This window comes from Fukomys damarensis, unplaced genomic scaffold, assembly GCF_012274545.1.
Source record: "Fukomys damarensis isolate Sample0158 unplaced genomic scaffold, DMR_v1.0_HiC HiC_scaffold_1, whole genome shotgun sequence".
Classification (NCBI taxonomy): Eukaryota; Metazoa; Chordata; class Mammalia; order Rodentia; family Bathyergidae; genus Fukomys; species Fukomys damarensis.
The window spans coordinates 40,762,889-40,781,432 of record NW_022900913.1 but is presented as its reverse complement, the minus strand read 5'-3'; the positions used below and the strand labels follow the sequence as shown (position 1 = coordinate 40,781,432).

General features: G+C 34.6%; 1 protein-coding gene across 2 annotated transcripts in view; it reads left to right on the top strand.

The window, feature by feature from the left end:
- The window catches only part of Dhx29 (DExH-box helicase 29), a 48,692-nt gene that overhangs the window by 6,408 nt on the left and 23,740 nt on the right, over positions 1–18,544 (top strand). For both annotated transcript variants that reach the window (XM_019207836.2, XM_010626879.3), the window contains exons 2-12: positions 1,861–1,934; positions 3,215–3,328; positions 4,766–4,895; positions 5,787–5,932; positions 6,926–7,054; positions 10,831–10,957; positions 11,945–12,103; positions 13,474–13,639; positions 13,901–14,024; positions 16,014–16,616; positions 18,011–18,154. In XM_019207836.2, coding sequence (XP_019063381.1) covers positions 1,861–1,934; positions 3,215–3,328; positions 4,766–4,895; positions 5,787–5,932; positions 6,926–7,054; positions 10,831–10,957; positions 11,945–12,103; positions 13,474–13,639; positions 13,901–14,024; positions 16,014–16,616; positions 18,011–18,154 — 1,916 coding nt within the window. The remainder of the gene's footprint in view (positions 1–1,860; positions 1,935–3,214; positions 3,329–4,765; positions 4,896–5,786; positions 5,933–6,925; positions 7,055–10,830; positions 10,958–11,944; positions 12,104–13,473; positions 13,640–13,900; positions 14,025–16,013; positions 16,617–18,010; positions 18,155–18,544) is intronic.

The following is an 18,544-nucleotide window of genomic DNA, read 5'->3' as shown; positions in this document are numbered from 1 at the left end:
GGCCCTTTCTAGTTTAACTGATGATATCTCTATGGTTAAATGTCATAATTGCTTCAGTTCCTTAGGTTGTTCAGATGAAAACACACCCACATTTAGAGACTCTGATTTCCACCCAATGAATATAGCAGGGGCTACATGATGTGTATTATTATAGCAGATTGAGTACTTAAACCAAGTGTTATGAATTAATTGTGTCCCAAAATTTTATGTACTGAAACCCTTATCTGCAGTGTGACTACATTTGGAGATAAGGCTTCTAAAGAAGTGATTAAGATTAAATGACATTTTATGGGTGGGATCCTGATTCAATAGAATTAGTGTCCTTGTGAGAAGAGGCATCTGAGAGTTGGATTTCTGTCTGAGGAAGAATGAGAAAAACTCATACAAGGATGCAGCAAGATAGTAGCCACCTGTAAACCAAGAGAAGGTGACTCAACATAAAACGTCCTTAGCTATCACCTTGATCTTAAACTGCCCAGCCTCCAGAACTATGAGTAATCAATTTTGTTAAGCCACTCAGAAGTCTATAGTATTTTATTATGGCAGCTTGAGCAGACTAGGACACTAGACATTAAAGAGATTTGCTGTCAGCACAAGCCTGGGCCTGAGTTCGATGCCAACCTGAGCACTGTACATAGCTGTCAGAGAGAGAGAGGGAGAGAGATTGATTTGCTACATGGGGCCCTGGGTTTAAAAAAAAAAAAAGATTGCAAAACTGGAAAATATTTTTTAAATATTGGTATATTTATATTTATTAAAAGTTTAATCTGTATTAACATACTGGGATTACATTTCGTGATTTCATGAATAATTAATTCTCACTTTTAATGTATAATATGGTAAAATAAATCAATAGATATAACCTATATAAAAATTATTTGGATCCTCAGTAATTTTGAAATGAAAGCAGGGAGGAGACCAAAAGTTTGAAATTAGCATTTATTCCTTCCTTGTTATTCATTGTTAGATGAATGAGGATATATAATGTTTCTGTTGACTAGAATAGACTTGAGTGGGCTGAAAGAGTAGTGTACCACTAAAATATTTGTGTCTACCTGGAGCTTCAGAATAATATCTTATTTGGAAATAGAGTCTTCACAGCTGTAATTAAAGATCTTGAGATGAAATCATCCTAAATTTAGGTTGGGTCCTAAATCTAAGGCTGTTGTCAAGAGAATAAAAGAAGGGGAGATATGGACATCAAGAGACAGGGAAGAAGGCCACATGAAAAAGTTGGCGACTAGAGTTATACTGCCAACAAGCCACGCAGTGCCTGGGGTGAACATGAGCTAGAAGAGGCTAGGAAGTACTCTTGCCTGAAAGCTTCAAAGGGAACATGGTCTTGTTCACATCTTGATTAACTTCTGTCATCCATAATTTTGAAAGAATAAATCCCTGGCATATTCAGCCATCAAATTTGGGATGATTTGCTATGGCAACTTTAGGAAACTAATCTGGCAACCTTTGGACTTAAGAGAAAAGAGAAAAGATAGGAAGTCTCACCTCTCTTTTCACTTATCACCTCACTTTTGGGGCGTAATACTTTCTCTTTGGAATTACCCATCTCTGCCAACAATCTGATGGTATTCAAGACAGTATGTACAAAATGAACACAGATTTAACCTAAAAGATATATTGGTATTTGTATTTTAGGAGAAAGTGGTCAAACTAGAAGAATGCTAATTGGTAAAATAGTTTAAAAGGAATATTGCAAAACTATTAGATTGACTCAATGGTGAAGTGAGGGGAGGTACCGAAATTAAACAGCTGATGTTTAGCAATTTTTAAAGGAAAATTAAAACAACGCAATGAATATTAATCATTAAATGGCCTTGACTATTTGTTGTCTATTATATACAGGTCCAAAAATTTATAGTTTTAATTCTCCAAATGATACTGGTGGTCCTGCAAATCTGGATAAATCTATTTTGAAAGTAAGTAACCAAGGTTTTGAGCTATTTCAAGAAATATACTCTTTTTAAAAAATGACGTATCCTTAAATATAAGAAAACAACAGTGTATTTTAAATAGTAATCGAAGAGCTATTCTTACTAAATAGAAGTAAATTGTACACATATGTTGAGAGCCTCTAAGAAAATAAGGAAAGTCTGGATAAGCTCCAAATTACTAAGTATGACATACACACTCTTTCAGATCTAACTTAGAATACTTTTCCTTCCTCCTCTCTCTGTTACTCTTCTCCACTTAAAACGTTAGTTCGCGGGGTATTCTTTGTTCTCCCAAATTCCGCATAATTTTATGACTTCATTTTTTTTCCCCATTGTGCTCTCTACTTAGAATACCTCACTTTCTCCTTTTTATTTGCCCCCTCTGTGACCCTCATAAATTCTTGCATAACTCATCAGGTCAGTTGTCTTGGTTCTCTCAGCACTGAATATATCTTTTGTGGTTTTTTTGGTTTTGTTTTGTTTTATTTTGGGGGGATCAAACTGGGGTCCTTGCACTTGCAAGGCAGGCAGCAGAACCACGGAGCTAAATCCTCGGCCCCTGAATATATCTTTTTAAAGCATTGTAATGCTCACTTCTAATTTGTTTCTTTATGTTTTTCCTGGCTAGACTTTGAATTTCTGATGTATATTTTTGTATTTCATGGTAGGTATTCAGTTAAGAGGTGATAAAGAGAAGGTATTTTTGTTGTAGAAGCTTATGTATTCCTAGTTTAAAAATATGGAAAGAACAGTACATAAGTGGCTGAAAGAAAAAAAGGGAATCAAACTCTGGGTCTAAAGATTTTATGTTAGCATATAATACTATATATAGATATAATTTTTACTTTTATTTGATATGCTCCTTTTATAGTGTAGCATTCATTCTGTCAGGCTTTGTACTTGGGATGGTTTACATCAAAGCAGATTTCTGGATCTCATCCCCAAGGATTTTGATTCATTATATTTAGGGTAGGGTTTAACAATCTGTATTGTCATAGCAACCCAAGGGTGAACCAAGGATACTGTCTTGAGAAATTAACTTTATGGAAGTTTTTATAAGAGGATTTTTTTTCCATTTGTTATCTCATTGCTTTTTTCCATATCCCATATTTTCTGATGTGGTCAAATGAATAGTAGTCAAAAAAAAAACATACCTGCATTTAGCTGAAATTTTGGGCTTGTTTGGCAGGAATATAAAAACTAATTTTTATTCTAATTTTTTAACAGTTTAGCTTCTAACTGCTATGACCTTTTTGACTTAACAGGTGGTAATTAATAGCAAGCTGGAGCAAAGAATTATTGGAGTGATCAATGAACATAAAAAGCAAAATAATGACAAGGGAGTGATTTCTGGAAGACTTACTGCCAAAAAATTACAGGTATTTTGCAAACTTTTTTTAAAGTTCCCTTAGTATTAATAGGGCATTTTTAACACAGCTCTGCATGGGATGAAAATGACTTATTTAGCTTTCATTGAGATCTCATATAGATGGATTCTCTCTCTAAGAACAGAGGAAAGAATTGTGTCTGATAAAATTTCACACAATGAAATGGTGATATGAAAACTAAGTTACATTCCACAAATTACATTATATGTTTGACTTCCAGGAACATTACTTATATTTCTCCAGGGCCGGGAATTTAGCTCAGTGGTTCTGTTGCCTGCCTCACAAGCTCAAGGTCCCTAGTTCAATCCCTGGTACCAAAAAAAAAAAAAAATACTACTTATATTTCTCTGGCATGACAATCCTACAAAGTAGATATATTTGGCCTCTAAGATTTTAAAGAATTGAAGCTTGGTAAGATGACAAGTTATAGCCTAAGGTTAGTAATTAATAAATAGCAGAGTGAACAGAATCCAGATTTGAACCCAGTTCTGCCCCACTGTAAAGATCTTATCGTGGAAGTATATTAAAATGTTTTTCTTTTTTTTTTTTTTTTTTGTACTGGGGATGGAACTCAGAACCTTGCACTTGTGAGTCGGGCAGCAGAGCCACTGAGCTTAATTCCTGGCCCTGTTTTATCTATATATGATGTTATATATAAAGATATAATTGAAGCAGTGCTTGTAATAAAATAAATACTGAGTGTTCCTTTATAGGAAAATATACTCAGTAGCATACTATGTAACTATTAAAAGTACTGATAAAGCTGGGCATGGTGGCACAGGCCTGTAATCCCAACCTGTAATCCCAGCACTCGGGAGGCTGAGGCAGGAGGATTGCTGTGAGTTCGAGACCAGCCTGGGCTACATAGTGAGTTCCAGGTTGGTCTCAACTTCATAGTGAGACCCTGTCTCAAAAAAACCAAAAAAAATTTTTTAAACTAAAAATAAAAGTGTTGATAAAGTTTGTAATAATTTGAGTGGATGTTCATGTTATAATGTTAACTGAAATATTTTATACAAAATTATAGAAAAACATTCTACACTATAAAGAGTATCTTTGGATAATAAAAAGAGTGATATCTCTCACTCCTTTAAAAAAATATATCTGTAGTTATCAAAATCCTACTACATTGAACACATTTAACATTTTTAACTGGGGAATAGGGAGGTGTGTGTGTGTGTGTGTGTGTGTGTGTGTGTGTGTGTATGCGCGCACGCACAGTGTTGGAGCTTTAACACTGAACTCAAGACCATGTCCCTGTTAAGCACTCTACCAGTAAGCTACACCCCCTCTCTGCTCCCCCAAAAAACCTACTTTTAAAATTATTATTTGTGTGAGAGTTTCTGGTTTAAAATGAATGAAGATAAAATTAGAAATAAAAGAAGAGAAAATTGACAAATGTGATTTGTATATGTTTTCCTTTCACAGGATTTATACATGGCTTTACAAGCGTTTTCCTTTAAGACTAAGGACATTGAAGATGCCATGACCAATACACTCTTGCATGGAGGTGATCTTCATTCTGCTTTGGATTGGCTCTGTTTAAACCTTTCAGATGGTAAACAGTCCTGCTGTTAAATTCTTCCAGTTTCCAAAAACACTTTGAAATAGTTTCAGTATTTGTATCATCCTTTTAACTTACATTTGTAACTTTACCATTATAATTTACTTTTTACATGTTCTTAATTTCATTTTTTTCATTATATTCTCCTTAGAGGTTGTAATCTATGCAAAAATTTTAGGTTTTGTGTTTCAGTTGTTTATGTAATTTTACAATATACATTTTTTATTTTTTTTTTTAATACTGGGGATCGAACTTAGTACCTTGTGCTTGCAAGGCAGGCACAGTGCCACTGAACTAAATCCTAGGCCTTATGACACACATTCTTAAACTTTGCCTGTCTGAAACCTATTAGGCTGTATCTTTGGAGTTTTGGTTTAGAAATTAGGGGTGTCCTTGGATATTAGTATTTGATTAAACGCAGGGTTATGGTTTTAATCTTTTGCAAGAGTCTGACTACAAATTTTGTGGCAGATTAAGAATACTACCACATTGGCCTGGGGATTTAGCTCAGTGGTGCTGTGCCTGCCTCGAAAGTGCAAGGTCCTGAGTTTGATCTCTGGTTGGGGGGAGGTGGTAGAAGAATACTACCACAGAAAGCCAAAGTGGAAGGGGTAAAGATCTTTTAATGAAAATTTAGGAGCCTAACATAGTGAGAGTAAAATAAGTGGCCAAATATAAGTGGGCTAGCTATTATCTGGTGAGTTTGCCCATTTCTAGTTCAAAAATAAATCCAGGTTCATCACAAGATTTCTAGGGAGATGAAAAATCAAAGAAAAATGGTACACTAAGTCACGATAGGGGCTTTATGTGTATGCTTAACAAATATTGGTATATTTTGTGTATTATGTGCATGTTTATTTTCAACACAGTTTGTTTTATCTTAAGATGCACTTCCTGAAGGATTCAGTCAGGAATTTGAAGAGCAACAACCTAAAAATAGGCCAAAATTTCAGTCTCCTCAAATACAAGCTACTGTTTCGCCTCCATTGCAAACTAAAACAAAAAAACTGGAAGAAGACCGTAAGATTAAGGTAATTGAAGAATTAAACTTTTAAAGCTATATATAATTAGAAAGAAGCACGTATAATTGATATTATGAATATGAGGTTTCTATAATATTTTTACTTCTTAAAAATGACTAAATGGTTTGCCAGACTTTTCTATCCCAGTTTTCTATCACTGCATCACTAACTGCTGCAAAAGGTTGTAGGTTGAAATAACGAATGGTGTATCATTTCTCATGATTTTGCAATCTGGGCCATGCTTAGCTGGACATTTCTGTTCTAAGTGGTTACCTGGTGGGGCTGGAACATCTACAGTGGCTCCTTACTCGGATGACTTGGGACTCTGCTGGACACCAGAAGGCACCCTTTCTCAGCATGGTCACTCCATACAATTAGCTTGGACTTCTTCCCACGTGATGTTCTCAGAGAAGTCAGGCTTCTAATGTCAGTGCTATGTTAAATAGTTGTTATACTATATTGTTTGGGAAATATCACCTGTAAAAGCTATATGTTCATTACAAATACAATGTTTTTCTGAATATTTTGTAAGGGTTGGTTAAAACCACAGTTATAGAGGACCAACTATATTTTAAAATGGAGAACTCCAGTGTATAAATTCTTAGCAAGCCCCTGCACTGGTTGATGCAAGTCACATGGTCAAGGCCAGAGTACTGGGAGAGTGATAGGAGGATAATGGGAGGTGTAGTTCTTTAGGGGATTATACTCTACAAATGATCGAACATCTATGGATGTAGCCTTGTAACACTTTTATTTTGAAATACTAGTTTTCAACGATATTCCTTTCATTCCATTTACCCCTTTATGTAAACACATTCATTGAATTTTGCAAGTTTAGATTTCTTAAAATAGTGTTATATTAAATCCATCACTAAATAATAAAGAATATGATTTTGGGACTTTCTTGTATCTGCTTTTTTTTTAGGAGGAATTATAAAAGCAGACACTGGATAGTTTTGACATTTTCTAACTTCAGCTTTTCAAATTTTTTTCTCTTTCTAGCCAAAAAAGGAAGAAAAAAATGTGGAAATAAATATGAAAGAGTGGATTTTGCGATATGCTCAACAACAAAATGAAGATGAAAAGAGTGAACATTCTAAAAATTTAGAGGAGGAGGAAAAATTTGACCCTGTGAGTAGAAAAGTGTATTAGGGCTCTAGCTGAATAGTCTCAGGCAAGATATTTATCTTTTCTGACCCTTAGTTTCTTCATTTGTAAATTGGATAAATACAGGGATTGATAGGAAAATTAACACAAAAAATTGGATCCTAGTACATTTGTGCGTGCCTGTAGTTGCAGTTATTCGAGAGTCTGAAGTAGAATAATCACAGGTTTGAGGCCAGCCTAGGCAACTGTTGGTTTCTTTGGGGTCTCACTATATATCCCAGGCTGGCCTTGAACTTGTAATCTTTCTGCCTTAGCCTCCTGAGTACTGAGATTACAGGTATGTTTCATCGTGGCCAGCAATAAGACCCTATTTTTAAAAAAGGAAATAAAAAGGACTGGGGCCAGGGATCTAGCTCAGCTGCAAGAGTGAGGTCCTAAGTTCAATTCCCTGTGCCAAAAGAAGGGGGAGGGGCTTTAGAATGTAGCTCAGTTTGTGGCACTGGATTCAGTGACCATTATCACAATCTTAAAAAAAGTAAAAAGGTTATTTTGGCTCCTAGTTCCAGTCCACGGTCAGTTGGCTCCTAATGTAGAATATCATGAGTGTGCATGGTGTATAGAAAGTGAAATAGAGGAAGGTACCAGGGTTCCAACAGCCCCTTCAAGGACGTTCTCCCAATGGCCTGACTTCCAGCCACTAGCCCCCTAATCTTAGAGCAGTAATGGTGAACTTCTTAGAGCTTTCAATAATAACGAATCGCCCACTGCAACATGTATGCTATAGGTTCACCACCTCTGTCCTAGAGGTTCTATCACCAGAGGCCAACAACATCTAGCATATGGTCCTCTGAGAGAATATTTAAGTTTCAATCTATAAAATTAGGAAAGCAAGTTGTAGGAAGAAAATATAGCACCACATATATTTACAAGACACAATTATATATATTATTGTATATTATTATTAATATAATTCTATACACAATTATATAAAGAACTTTTTAAAATCAGACACTTTACAGAAATAAACATGGATGGCCAATACTAATCATTATTAAAAATGAAAACTACAAGAGATACCACTATATATCTACCAAAATGGCTAAAATTTTAAAGATCAGTAACACCATATATATAGGAAGGTTGTGGAACAACTGAACATTCATACATTGCTAATAGGAGTATAAAATACTACCACTAAAGTAAACATTCCCTGTCTTCATTTATAGATATTATTTAAAAAAATGAACATAGTTTCCAGAAATGTTCATAGCAATTTTATTCATAGTAGCCAAACTGCAAACAACCCATATATCTGTCAGTAGGTGAATTCATAATCAAATTGTAGAAGTTAAGGACAATATGTATATGATGTACCCATTTGCATAAAAGAAAAAACATACATAGACACATGTTTACTTGTTTTGTTGTGTTTTGTTTTGCTTGAGACAGTCTTGCTGGGTAGTTCAGGCTGGCCTCGAACTTACTCTGTAGCCCAAGTTAACCTCAAACTTGTGATAATCCTCCTGCCTCAGCCTCCTGAAAGCTTGGATTAAAGACATATCACCATGCCCAGCTATATTTACATTCTTATATTTAAAAAGATTTATAAAAAGTTTTTACTGGTTATTAAAATTATGGTAGTAGGATGACATAGCAACTTCTGTTTTATACTTTGCAGTAATACAAGTTTTTAAACTATGTGCCTATATTAAAGTCATGCAAATAAGAATCTTTAGTGTAATATAAGTCTACTTTGGGATTCAGAGAAAGAAGAGGTCTCTTGATTGGAATATTAGGTCAAAACTCAAAGAAATGAGACTTGAAGGACACACAGTTGAATAGGCAAATAATAGGAAGATAACTCATATGGGTAAAATATGGATGTGGAATTGTGCAAGGGGCTTTGGGTATTAAAAATAGATGTGCACATAAAGATAAAATTTACCAGATAGGAGTAAACAGATAAGTTTACTTGAGACTGGAATGTTTTGATGTCCAGCACATAAATTTGATATCTGTGTATTAAAGAGACACTACTGGTTTGGGGCAGGCTATTGGCCAAAAGAATTTGATATTTCAGGTCAAGTTTAATAGTTTTCAGGATGATTGGAATATAGTAGTGTTTACAAAGCTATTTTACAAAGCTATTCATTTTAATATCATGTTTAGATGTGAAATGAAGACTTAAATGTAAAAGTAAGACAGATACTTTAAAGCAAGAATCAACAAAATTTGGGCCGGGGATTTAGCTCAATGGCTCTGCCGCCTGCCTTGCAAGCGCAAGGACCCGAGTTTGATCCCTAGTACCCCCAAAAAAGAGAATCAATAAAAATTGGTTATTTACTGAATATAAAAAGGTAAAGAGTATTTTTCAAAAAAAAACTACGTACAAATAGTAAGCATGTGAAAAGATGCTGTGTGTCAGGAATTATTAGGGAAATACAAATCAAAACCACAACAAGATACCATTTTTTATTCATTATGATACCTACTATCAAAAATAGAAAAAAAAAAGGTTGGTAAAAATGTGGAAATTGAAATCCATGTGCACTGTTAGTAGGAATGAAAAGTTGTGCAGCCATTATGGAAAACAGTTTAGCCCTTACTAAAAAAATTAAAATAATTACCATGTGATCCAGAAATTCCATTTTGGAGTATATACTCATAAGAATTTAAAGCAGTGTCTTAGAAGAAGAAGTATCTGTATACAGTGTTGGTGGCAGCCTTATTTACATAGCTAAAATGCAGAAACAACGCAATGTCAACCAACAGATGAGTGGATAAGTAAAAATGTTAGGTATATACACACAGTGTGTTATGACTAAATTCTGGCATATGCAGCAACACAGATGGACCTTGAGGATCTCATGCTACATGAAATGAACCTGTTATTATATGATTCCATTTATATGAGGTACCTAAAGTAGTCCAGTTCATATAGATAGAAAGCAGACTATCTGGGGCTGATTGAGGAGAGGGCTACTGCTTAATGAGTATAGCATTTCAGTTTTGCCACGTGAATTGAGTTCTAAACATGGACTGTGTTTGTAATGGTTGTGTAACTGAACTGTGTACGTAAAATGGTTAAGGTGGTAAATTTTATGGGAAAAGTATTATGAAGGAGCCAAATACAACAAGAGATGCATAGGTGGAGGGATAATGGTACCAGTGCCCTCTATAGGAAGATGGAAAAGATAACTATGGTTTTGGTGAATTTGAGGAAGCAGCTAAGCCTCCTGTGTGTTACATAACTTTGTTATTTATTTCAGCGTGGAATGGTCCCACGATTCAGCTAGTTTAGTTACCTTTCCCCCCACTTCTTTTAACAATTGTATTTCAAAGCTGCACTGAATGTGCCATCATCTCCTCTGCACACATACCTTTATGTTTATAATCTACTGTCATTTATTAAGCTAAGGAAATGAAACAGTCGTTTGAGTTTAACCTTCAAGTCTTTCTAGGTTTTGCTCAGCAGAATCATGTTTGTGAGTTTCATACCATTTTTCTCAGAAGCTTTATTTTTTCTTTTTTTGCCCTATTTTTCCTTTTTTTTATTCCTGTATGAAAAATTCCTAAAAGTACATTTGCTGGATCAAAGAACAAAGTTAAAAGATCATGGGATTTTTGTTTGGTGTCTTTGAGATGGGGCCTCATCTTGCCCAGGCAGGTCTCAAACTCACAATCCTCTTACCTCAGAGTATCTGGCTGGGATAACAGGCATAGACTATAGGTTTTGATACAGCATATTGTGTACAGATAAAGTGATCTTGTTCTTTTTATTTCTTCTTCATCCGGAACAGAATGAAAGGTACCTGCATCTTGCAGCAAAACTTCTGGATGCAAAAGAGCAAGCAGCTGCCTTTAAATTAGAAAAAAACAAGCAGGGCCAAAAAGAGACTCAAGAAAAAATCAGGAAATTTCAAGGAGGTAAACGTTTTCGGGTTCTTAGATATACAGATGTTACTATCTTTTTAAAACATGTTTATTTCTTTCTCTTAACAGTTTCTGATTTTTTGTTGTTGTTTGTTTGGTTTTTGGTACCGGGGATTGAACTTGGGACCTTGTGCTTGCCAGGCAGGTGGCAGAACCATTGAACTAAATCCCCAGGCCTCTCTTAATAGTTTATACTTGGTGATTAGCAAAATTTTCTGTAACAACCAAATGATATTGTATACTCTGTGGGCCATACACACTACTTCTCAACTCTGGTGTTATAAACGATAGACAATACAAAAATGAACGGCTATGTTCTAATCGAACTCTGGATAGTGAACTATAAATTTCATATAATTATCACATATCACCAAATACTTTTATTTTTTCAGCCATTTAAAAATGAGAAAAATATTCTGGTATACAAGCCATACATGAACAAACAGTGGAATGAATTTGGTTTGCATGCATGTTTGCCAACTCCAGATTTATACCATAAATATAGAATATGTTCAAGAAAGAGACATGAATATAATCTCATGAGTATTTCAAATGAATTTTTTTTTCAGGTCTACTACATGCATAAAATACTTTATTTTTAAAGTTTTAATATACATTTTAAAAGCTAATAAATTGCTTGTGACTTTTAGCATAGGTTCAGTGTAGGAATTATTAAATTATTGGCTACAAGGAGAAAGAAGAAACAGTGTTTTTAAAACTACTTTTACCAAGTAGTAAAGCCAAAAAAAAAAAACACAAATACATAGCCAGGAATGTTGGCACATACCTGTAATCCTGGCACTGTGGGAGATTAAGGCAGGAGGATTGCAAGTTTGAGCCAGCATGGGCAACTTAGTGAGACTCTTTCAAAATAAAGAATTGGGGATATAGCTTAGTGCAGTGGCCCTAGGTTCAATCTTCAGTACCACACACACACAAAAAAAGCTCATGAAATTAACATCCTTTTTTTTTTCTTGGTAGAAATGGAAACATTAGAAGACCATCCAGTATTCAATCCAGCCATAAAGATATCACATCAACAGAGTGAAAGAAAAAAGCCTCCTGTAGCCACAGACGGGGAAAGTGCTTTGAACTTTAATTTGTTTGAAAAATCTGCAGCTGCTGCTGATGAAGAGAAAGGTTAAAAGAAGGGAAAGTGATTGGGGTGTAACTTATGACTAAAGATCAAATAATATAGTATTATAAAGCTCATTGCTTTGCATTTTGGCAAACTACTTATGGTGGAAGTGAAGTTACACATTCATAAGCTTTGTTTAAAAGAGTAGTAACAATTACTGTAACTTGCGTAGCAATTTGTAATTACAAATACTTTGCCTCAGTCTCATCTCTCTCCATTCCATTCTCCAAACACTTAGCAGTTATCTTTTTGCAATTTAGATCTAAATGTGAATTTCCTGTTTAAAAACCTGTTTGTTTTTTTCTTTAAACATACTAGAGGGCCAGGGATTTAGCTCAGTGGTTCCACCACCTGCCTCGCAAACACTAGGACCTGAGTTCGATCCCCGGTACCAAAAAGAAAAAAATACTAGAGATCAAACCTTACTTATGCTGGGTGCCTTACTTATGCTAGGCAAGTACCCTACGACTGAGCTATATACCCACCCTCTCCTGTTAAGAACGTTTGATGACTGAGCCTACTGACGTCAGTAACAGGCCATATTCTTTAGTATGGCATTCTAGATCATTTGCATTCTGCCACAGTCTACCTTATTACCTTATTTTTCAGCTATATACATTACTGTTCAAAATGTATGTTGTTTCAAGTCGCATTACTTTGCTCATCCTGCTGCGCCCTCTTCCTGGCCAACCTGTCCCTAGTTTCAAGGTACAGCTCAAATAGCACCCCTTCTTTAATCCTTCCCTAGTTATTTCTGTTCCATCAGATGTGAATGATCATGCATTTCTTTGTGCTGAGTAAATTATTGGCATAGGTAATATATTTATCAGATTGTATTACAGTTTAGACCTACACCAAACTGTCCATTTTAAAAATCATTTATTCTTTCAGTAATATTTCTTGAATCCTTATTGTGCAAGTTGACAAGTGTACATTAATAAATAAAATAACACAATCTCTGCCTTCTTGTTGTATATAGCCCTAAGTAAGGAAAGTGAGCTTTAAATATACACAAATAAAAATATAATATCAAATTGTCATGTGTACTATCAAAGAAAATTGGCTTTTACTAATAGATATTAAGGTCACTATTTTGGATTGGGGAGGCCTTCCAATCTGACAGATGATGTTACCCTAGTGACAAATCAATGGAAAGAATCTCCAAAGAGTAGAGATAGTACATTAGAAGTCTAAAGTAAAAGCTTGATGTGTAATACACACCTTTGATCACAGAAGTCTTGGAGGCTGAGACAGGAAGCTCATAAGTTTTAGCCAGACCTTCACACATGCTAGGTTAAGTACTGTATCCCTAAGCTACATCCCAGCCCCACATGACAAGTTTTAAAGAATTTATCTTTGTCTTCCATTTTAGATAAAAAGAAAGAACCCCGTGATGTAAGAAATTTTGATTATACTTCTCGGAGCTGGACAGGAAAATCTCCAAAACAATTTCTGATCGATTGGGTCAGGAAGAATCTTCCCAAGAGTCCAAATCCTTCCTTTGAAAAAGTTGCAGTAGGTCGATACTGGAAATGTAGGTATGTTTTCTGATCAACTTTGAAAATGATTGAACTTTGAAAATAATGTATAAGAAAATCCTTTTGTTTCGAATGAGTTAAGTAAACATTTAGGAAATGCTAATTCTACATCTCAGGTCTACAGTGCTTATAAATCATTATTGAATCCAATACTATCAGTGGAAATATTTAAATTATATAAACAGGTTCAATCTTAATGGATTTCTCACTTTATTGATCTGACATCAATTTAAAAATAAATTTTTGTTTGTTTCTCTGTAGGGTAAGGGTAATCAAGTCTGAAGATGATGTCCTTGTGGTGTGTCCTACTATCTTAACAGAAGATGGCATGCAAGCTCAGCACCTGGGTGCTACTTTAGCCCTTTATCGCTTAGTGAAAGGACAGGTGAGGTTTTTTTAAGCTCAGGTGCTTCAAAACTATTTGTGGAGTGATGGGTGTATAGGTTGAACATCCCTAATCCAAATATCTGAATTCTAATGAGAAATTAGATTCATTCATAGGAAAATGGATACATATTGAAGATATACTCCTAAATGAAATAAATAAGTCACACGTGTAAATACCGAATAGTTTCTCTGGTGTGAAAAGCTATAATAGTACATAAGATCCTAATGAGATAATTGACCATGTGAAATAGGAAGGGCTAATGGTGTAGGGAAAATGGGAAGGGTAGGGGAAAGGTAATAAGGGAAAAGAAAAAATATGACAAGATGAAAAAATGGAAATAAAGTGTTTGTAAATGGGGAGGAGGGGGTAAAGGGAGGGCAGGGACAAGGGAAAAATTGAGAACCAAGACCTGTCCTGTAAAGGTACAAGATCCCAATGGTGAACATGATTGTACTGTGTGCCTAAAATGTACCAATAAACTCAATAAAAGAAAAAAAAACAACAAATATCTGAATTCTAAAATGCTGCAAAATGTAAACCTTTTTTTAGCACTAACATGATGCCACAAGTAGAAAATACTGCACTAAGAAACTTTTATGAGTAAAATTATTTATTTAAAGTATTACATAAAACCTTTTGGCTATATGTAAAAGGTACTGTTTTTATGAAACGTAAGTGGGTTTTTGTGGTTTGACACAAGTCCCACCCCAGGATATCTCATTATCTGTGTGCAAGTGTTCCAGATCCAAAGCACTTTTGATTATTGGTATTTTCCATAAGTGATACTTAATTCGTATTAAAACTGTACATAAAAATGTATGTGTTTGTGGAAGGTAGTATTTAATTATGACCCTCTGTTCTAGTTTCCTTTTTACTGACTGCTGCTTCTGGTTATTTCCTCATTTCTGATTATTTGTAATATGGTTCTTTTCACCCCTAACCACAGCTCAGTCTGTCTCTTCTTAGGCCAGCAGTCTGAAAGAGACAACTATTTGATTGATCCAATTTTTGGCTATACTAATTTACAGATATAAAATACTTGTGCAAGATGCTTGAATTAAAGATAATTTTAAAATTTTTATTTTTTTCGTTGTCTTTCCACTTTAAAACACTATAAACATTGGTTCTGTTTCTCAGTTGTATATTATCTTAGCAATACAGTTCCAGTTTAAGGAGAGATTAAAGTAATACTGGAGAAAGCTCTTTTAGAGACACAATGCTCTTTATTTAAAATTTAAATTTTTGGCATTTCTTTATCATAATAAATGTGTATGGTTTTTTTTCCTCAGTTAGAACCATTGAAAAATTTAGATACTAATTCAGTGGAACTCTAAATATTAGTTCTTTTTCAGTTTCTGCCAACCAAAGTTCTTAAGGGCTTTATTGCTCTCATTTTGCAAAAAAAGTTTATCAGAGGCTGTATTTACTTGGTAAAAGTAACTGTCAGTATCAGAGATACTTGTGAGTTCTTTTATAGCACAAACTTAGAATAACTTAGTTTCCATCTATTTTAGTTGATTTAAAATATTTTGACCTGTAATATACAAATCTGAAAATCTCAAATGTTGCTTTATATATTTTTAAAGTGCTTTATGGTTCATCTACACTGTATATAGCACCATTGCAGAAGTAAATAATGTTTATTCAGTAGTAACATGTTCCACAAATAAGCACCTCACATGTACTAGCTAAAATTTAGCCTCAGTTGATGCCTATGAGGGAAGTACTATTATTACTTTAAAATGCAGAAGTTGAGGCACCAAGAAGTTAAATTTTTGTCCCAAAGGGATATAACTTGTAAATAAAGAGACCTGAATATAGCACATTATTTATGGATTTGTGTCAATGTATGTATGTATTAAAGTTATACTAGTTTGAGTCACATTGTATTTTAAGAGAATTATGACTGTACTTCTAAGTTCTAGTGTATTGGATTTTGATATTCAATAGTGACAATAAAATGCTGCTGTTTTTTTTCCTTTGTAGTCCATTCATCAGTTGCTCCCTCCCACTTACCGAGATGTTTGGCTGGAGTGGAGTGATGCAGAAAAGAAAAAGGAAGAATTAAATAAGATGGAAACCAATAAACCACGTGATCTCTTTATTGCCAGACTTTTGAATAAGTTGAAACAGCAACAGCAACAACAGCATCCTGAAAATAAGAGAGAAAACTCTGAAGATCCCGAGGAATCTTGGGAAAATTTAGTTTCTGATGAGGATTTTTCTGCTCTGTCCATAGAATCAGCAAATGCAGAAGATTTGGAACCTGTTAGAAACCTTTTTAGAAAATTACAAAGTACACCTAAGTATCAGAGACTTCTAAAGGAAAGACAACAGTTACCTGTGTTCAAACATAGGAATTCAATTGTGGAAACTCTTAAAAGGCACCGGGTAGTAGTTGTGGCAGGTGAAACTGGGAGTGGTAAAAGTACTCAGGTACCACATTTTTTGTTAGAAGATTTGCTTCTGAATGAATGGGGTACAAGTAAATGTAACATTGTCTGTACCCAACCACGAAGGATCTCAGCAGTGAGTTTAGCCACCAGAGTGTGTGATGAATTGGGCTGTGAAAATGGACCTGGAGGAAGGGTAAGATGCCATTCACCCTCTCACTGAATGATGACATTACTCAACTTTGCTCTTGGGATCCAAGAGGAACCTATACAAGTTTTGGTTGTTCATAAGCATGTTTCAAGCACTTTTCATGTTTTCTTTGATAGTGCCACTTAACTTCATATGAAAAAGTTTATCATTCTGTCACTAAAAGCTCATTAAAAGAAAACTACATTAGTTTTAAAATTAAGTGTTCAAATATAATGTACTATATTGAACATTCAAAGAATATGAACAAATTCTAATTTTACTCTAATATATCTCATGTTTTTGCAAATCTTTTCTGTGGAGTGCATTTCCAAAGGATCTTCAGTAATTCCTTTATTGAGCAGAATGGGAAAGAAATATAGATTAATACACTAGACTATTTTTCAAACTGTATTTTTAAAAAATGGAAAAAATACTTAACTATCATTGTGTGTTTTGTGTACACAAAACTGGACAAATCTTAACCAGAGTGACTGCAATGTATAGAGATTCACTTAATCAGTTAAATTAGCTAGAATTAAATATGACAAATTACAGTTTTGTTCTTTCTGAAGATGGCATATTTTTGTCTGTAAGATGGTACCTTTTAGTTAAAATTTTTTTTGGTTTTCTGTCATGAAATGTAAGAGGACAGAAAGACACAGTTTCTGCCCTATAAGGAATGACAATCATGCACACAACACAAAGGAATGAATTCAGGGTTAAGAAAGAAAGTCTGATGGGAATGGATGGGACTTTAAGATTCCCATTAGAGCTGGGCATGGTGGCGCATGCCTGTAATGGCCTATAATCCCAGCACTTGGGAGGCTGAGGCAGGAGGATCACAGTGAGTTTGAGAACAGCCTTGGCTACATAGTGAGTTCCAGGGCAGTCTCAACTACATAGTGAGACACCTGTCTCAAAAAAAAAAAAAAAAAAAAAAGACTGCCATTAGGCACCACTGCTGTAGTATACCATCTGCTTTTAGTGGTGGCAAGTTTTACAGGATCTTGGTAGAAAAGTAGACCAGATTACAAAAGCTGTAAAATCCTCTTCCTGAGTACCTCAATATTTTAACCTAAGATAATTTAGTAAAAAATTAAGCATTTATTAATGTTTTTATAATCATATTTATAGTATATAAAGCCAGGTGAACATCTTTTTGCTTCAACACCTTGAAAAGAATGAAAGCTTTTCTGTTTAAAATCACCAATATAAATTTTACAGTTTTATATAAATGATGACCATGGGAAATGATGACCATGCTCAATTGCATTAAATAGATTTACTCAGATTGCTTCACATAGTAACAAGAACAGCACCTGTGCTTGACTTTTTACAGCTTATGAATTTTACATCTAAATTTGTTAGACTCACCCCATGGCTTTGTGATCTTCCTTCAGAATTCTTTGTGTGGCTATCAGATCCGGATGGAATCTCGAGCTAGTGAATCTACCAGGTTGCTTTATTGTACAACAGGAGTTTTGCTAAGAAAACTTCAAGAAGATGGTCTTCTAACAAATGTGTCTCACGTTATTGTAGATGAGGTGAGTAGATTCTATAGTTGTGTCCAGATAAATTCTAAACACTTATATTCAAATGATGTTACTTCCAATACCAGTAAATGTTTTCTTTGTACTTACTAAATACCAGATATTTTACATAAAATTATTCAATATCCTGTTTATTGATTTATTTTATAAATATTTTGTAATATTTGCCACATGATGCTATGCAAGCACACACACACACACACACACACACACACACACATTTATTTAATCCTTCCAGTGACCCAATGAACTAGATATTTATGTTACAGTTGAGACAATCGAAGTACATAAGAGGTCAGGGATTTAGCTCAGTGGTACCACCACCTGCCTCTCAAATACAAGGTCCCGAGTTCAATCCCCGATACCAAAAAAAAAAAAAAAAAA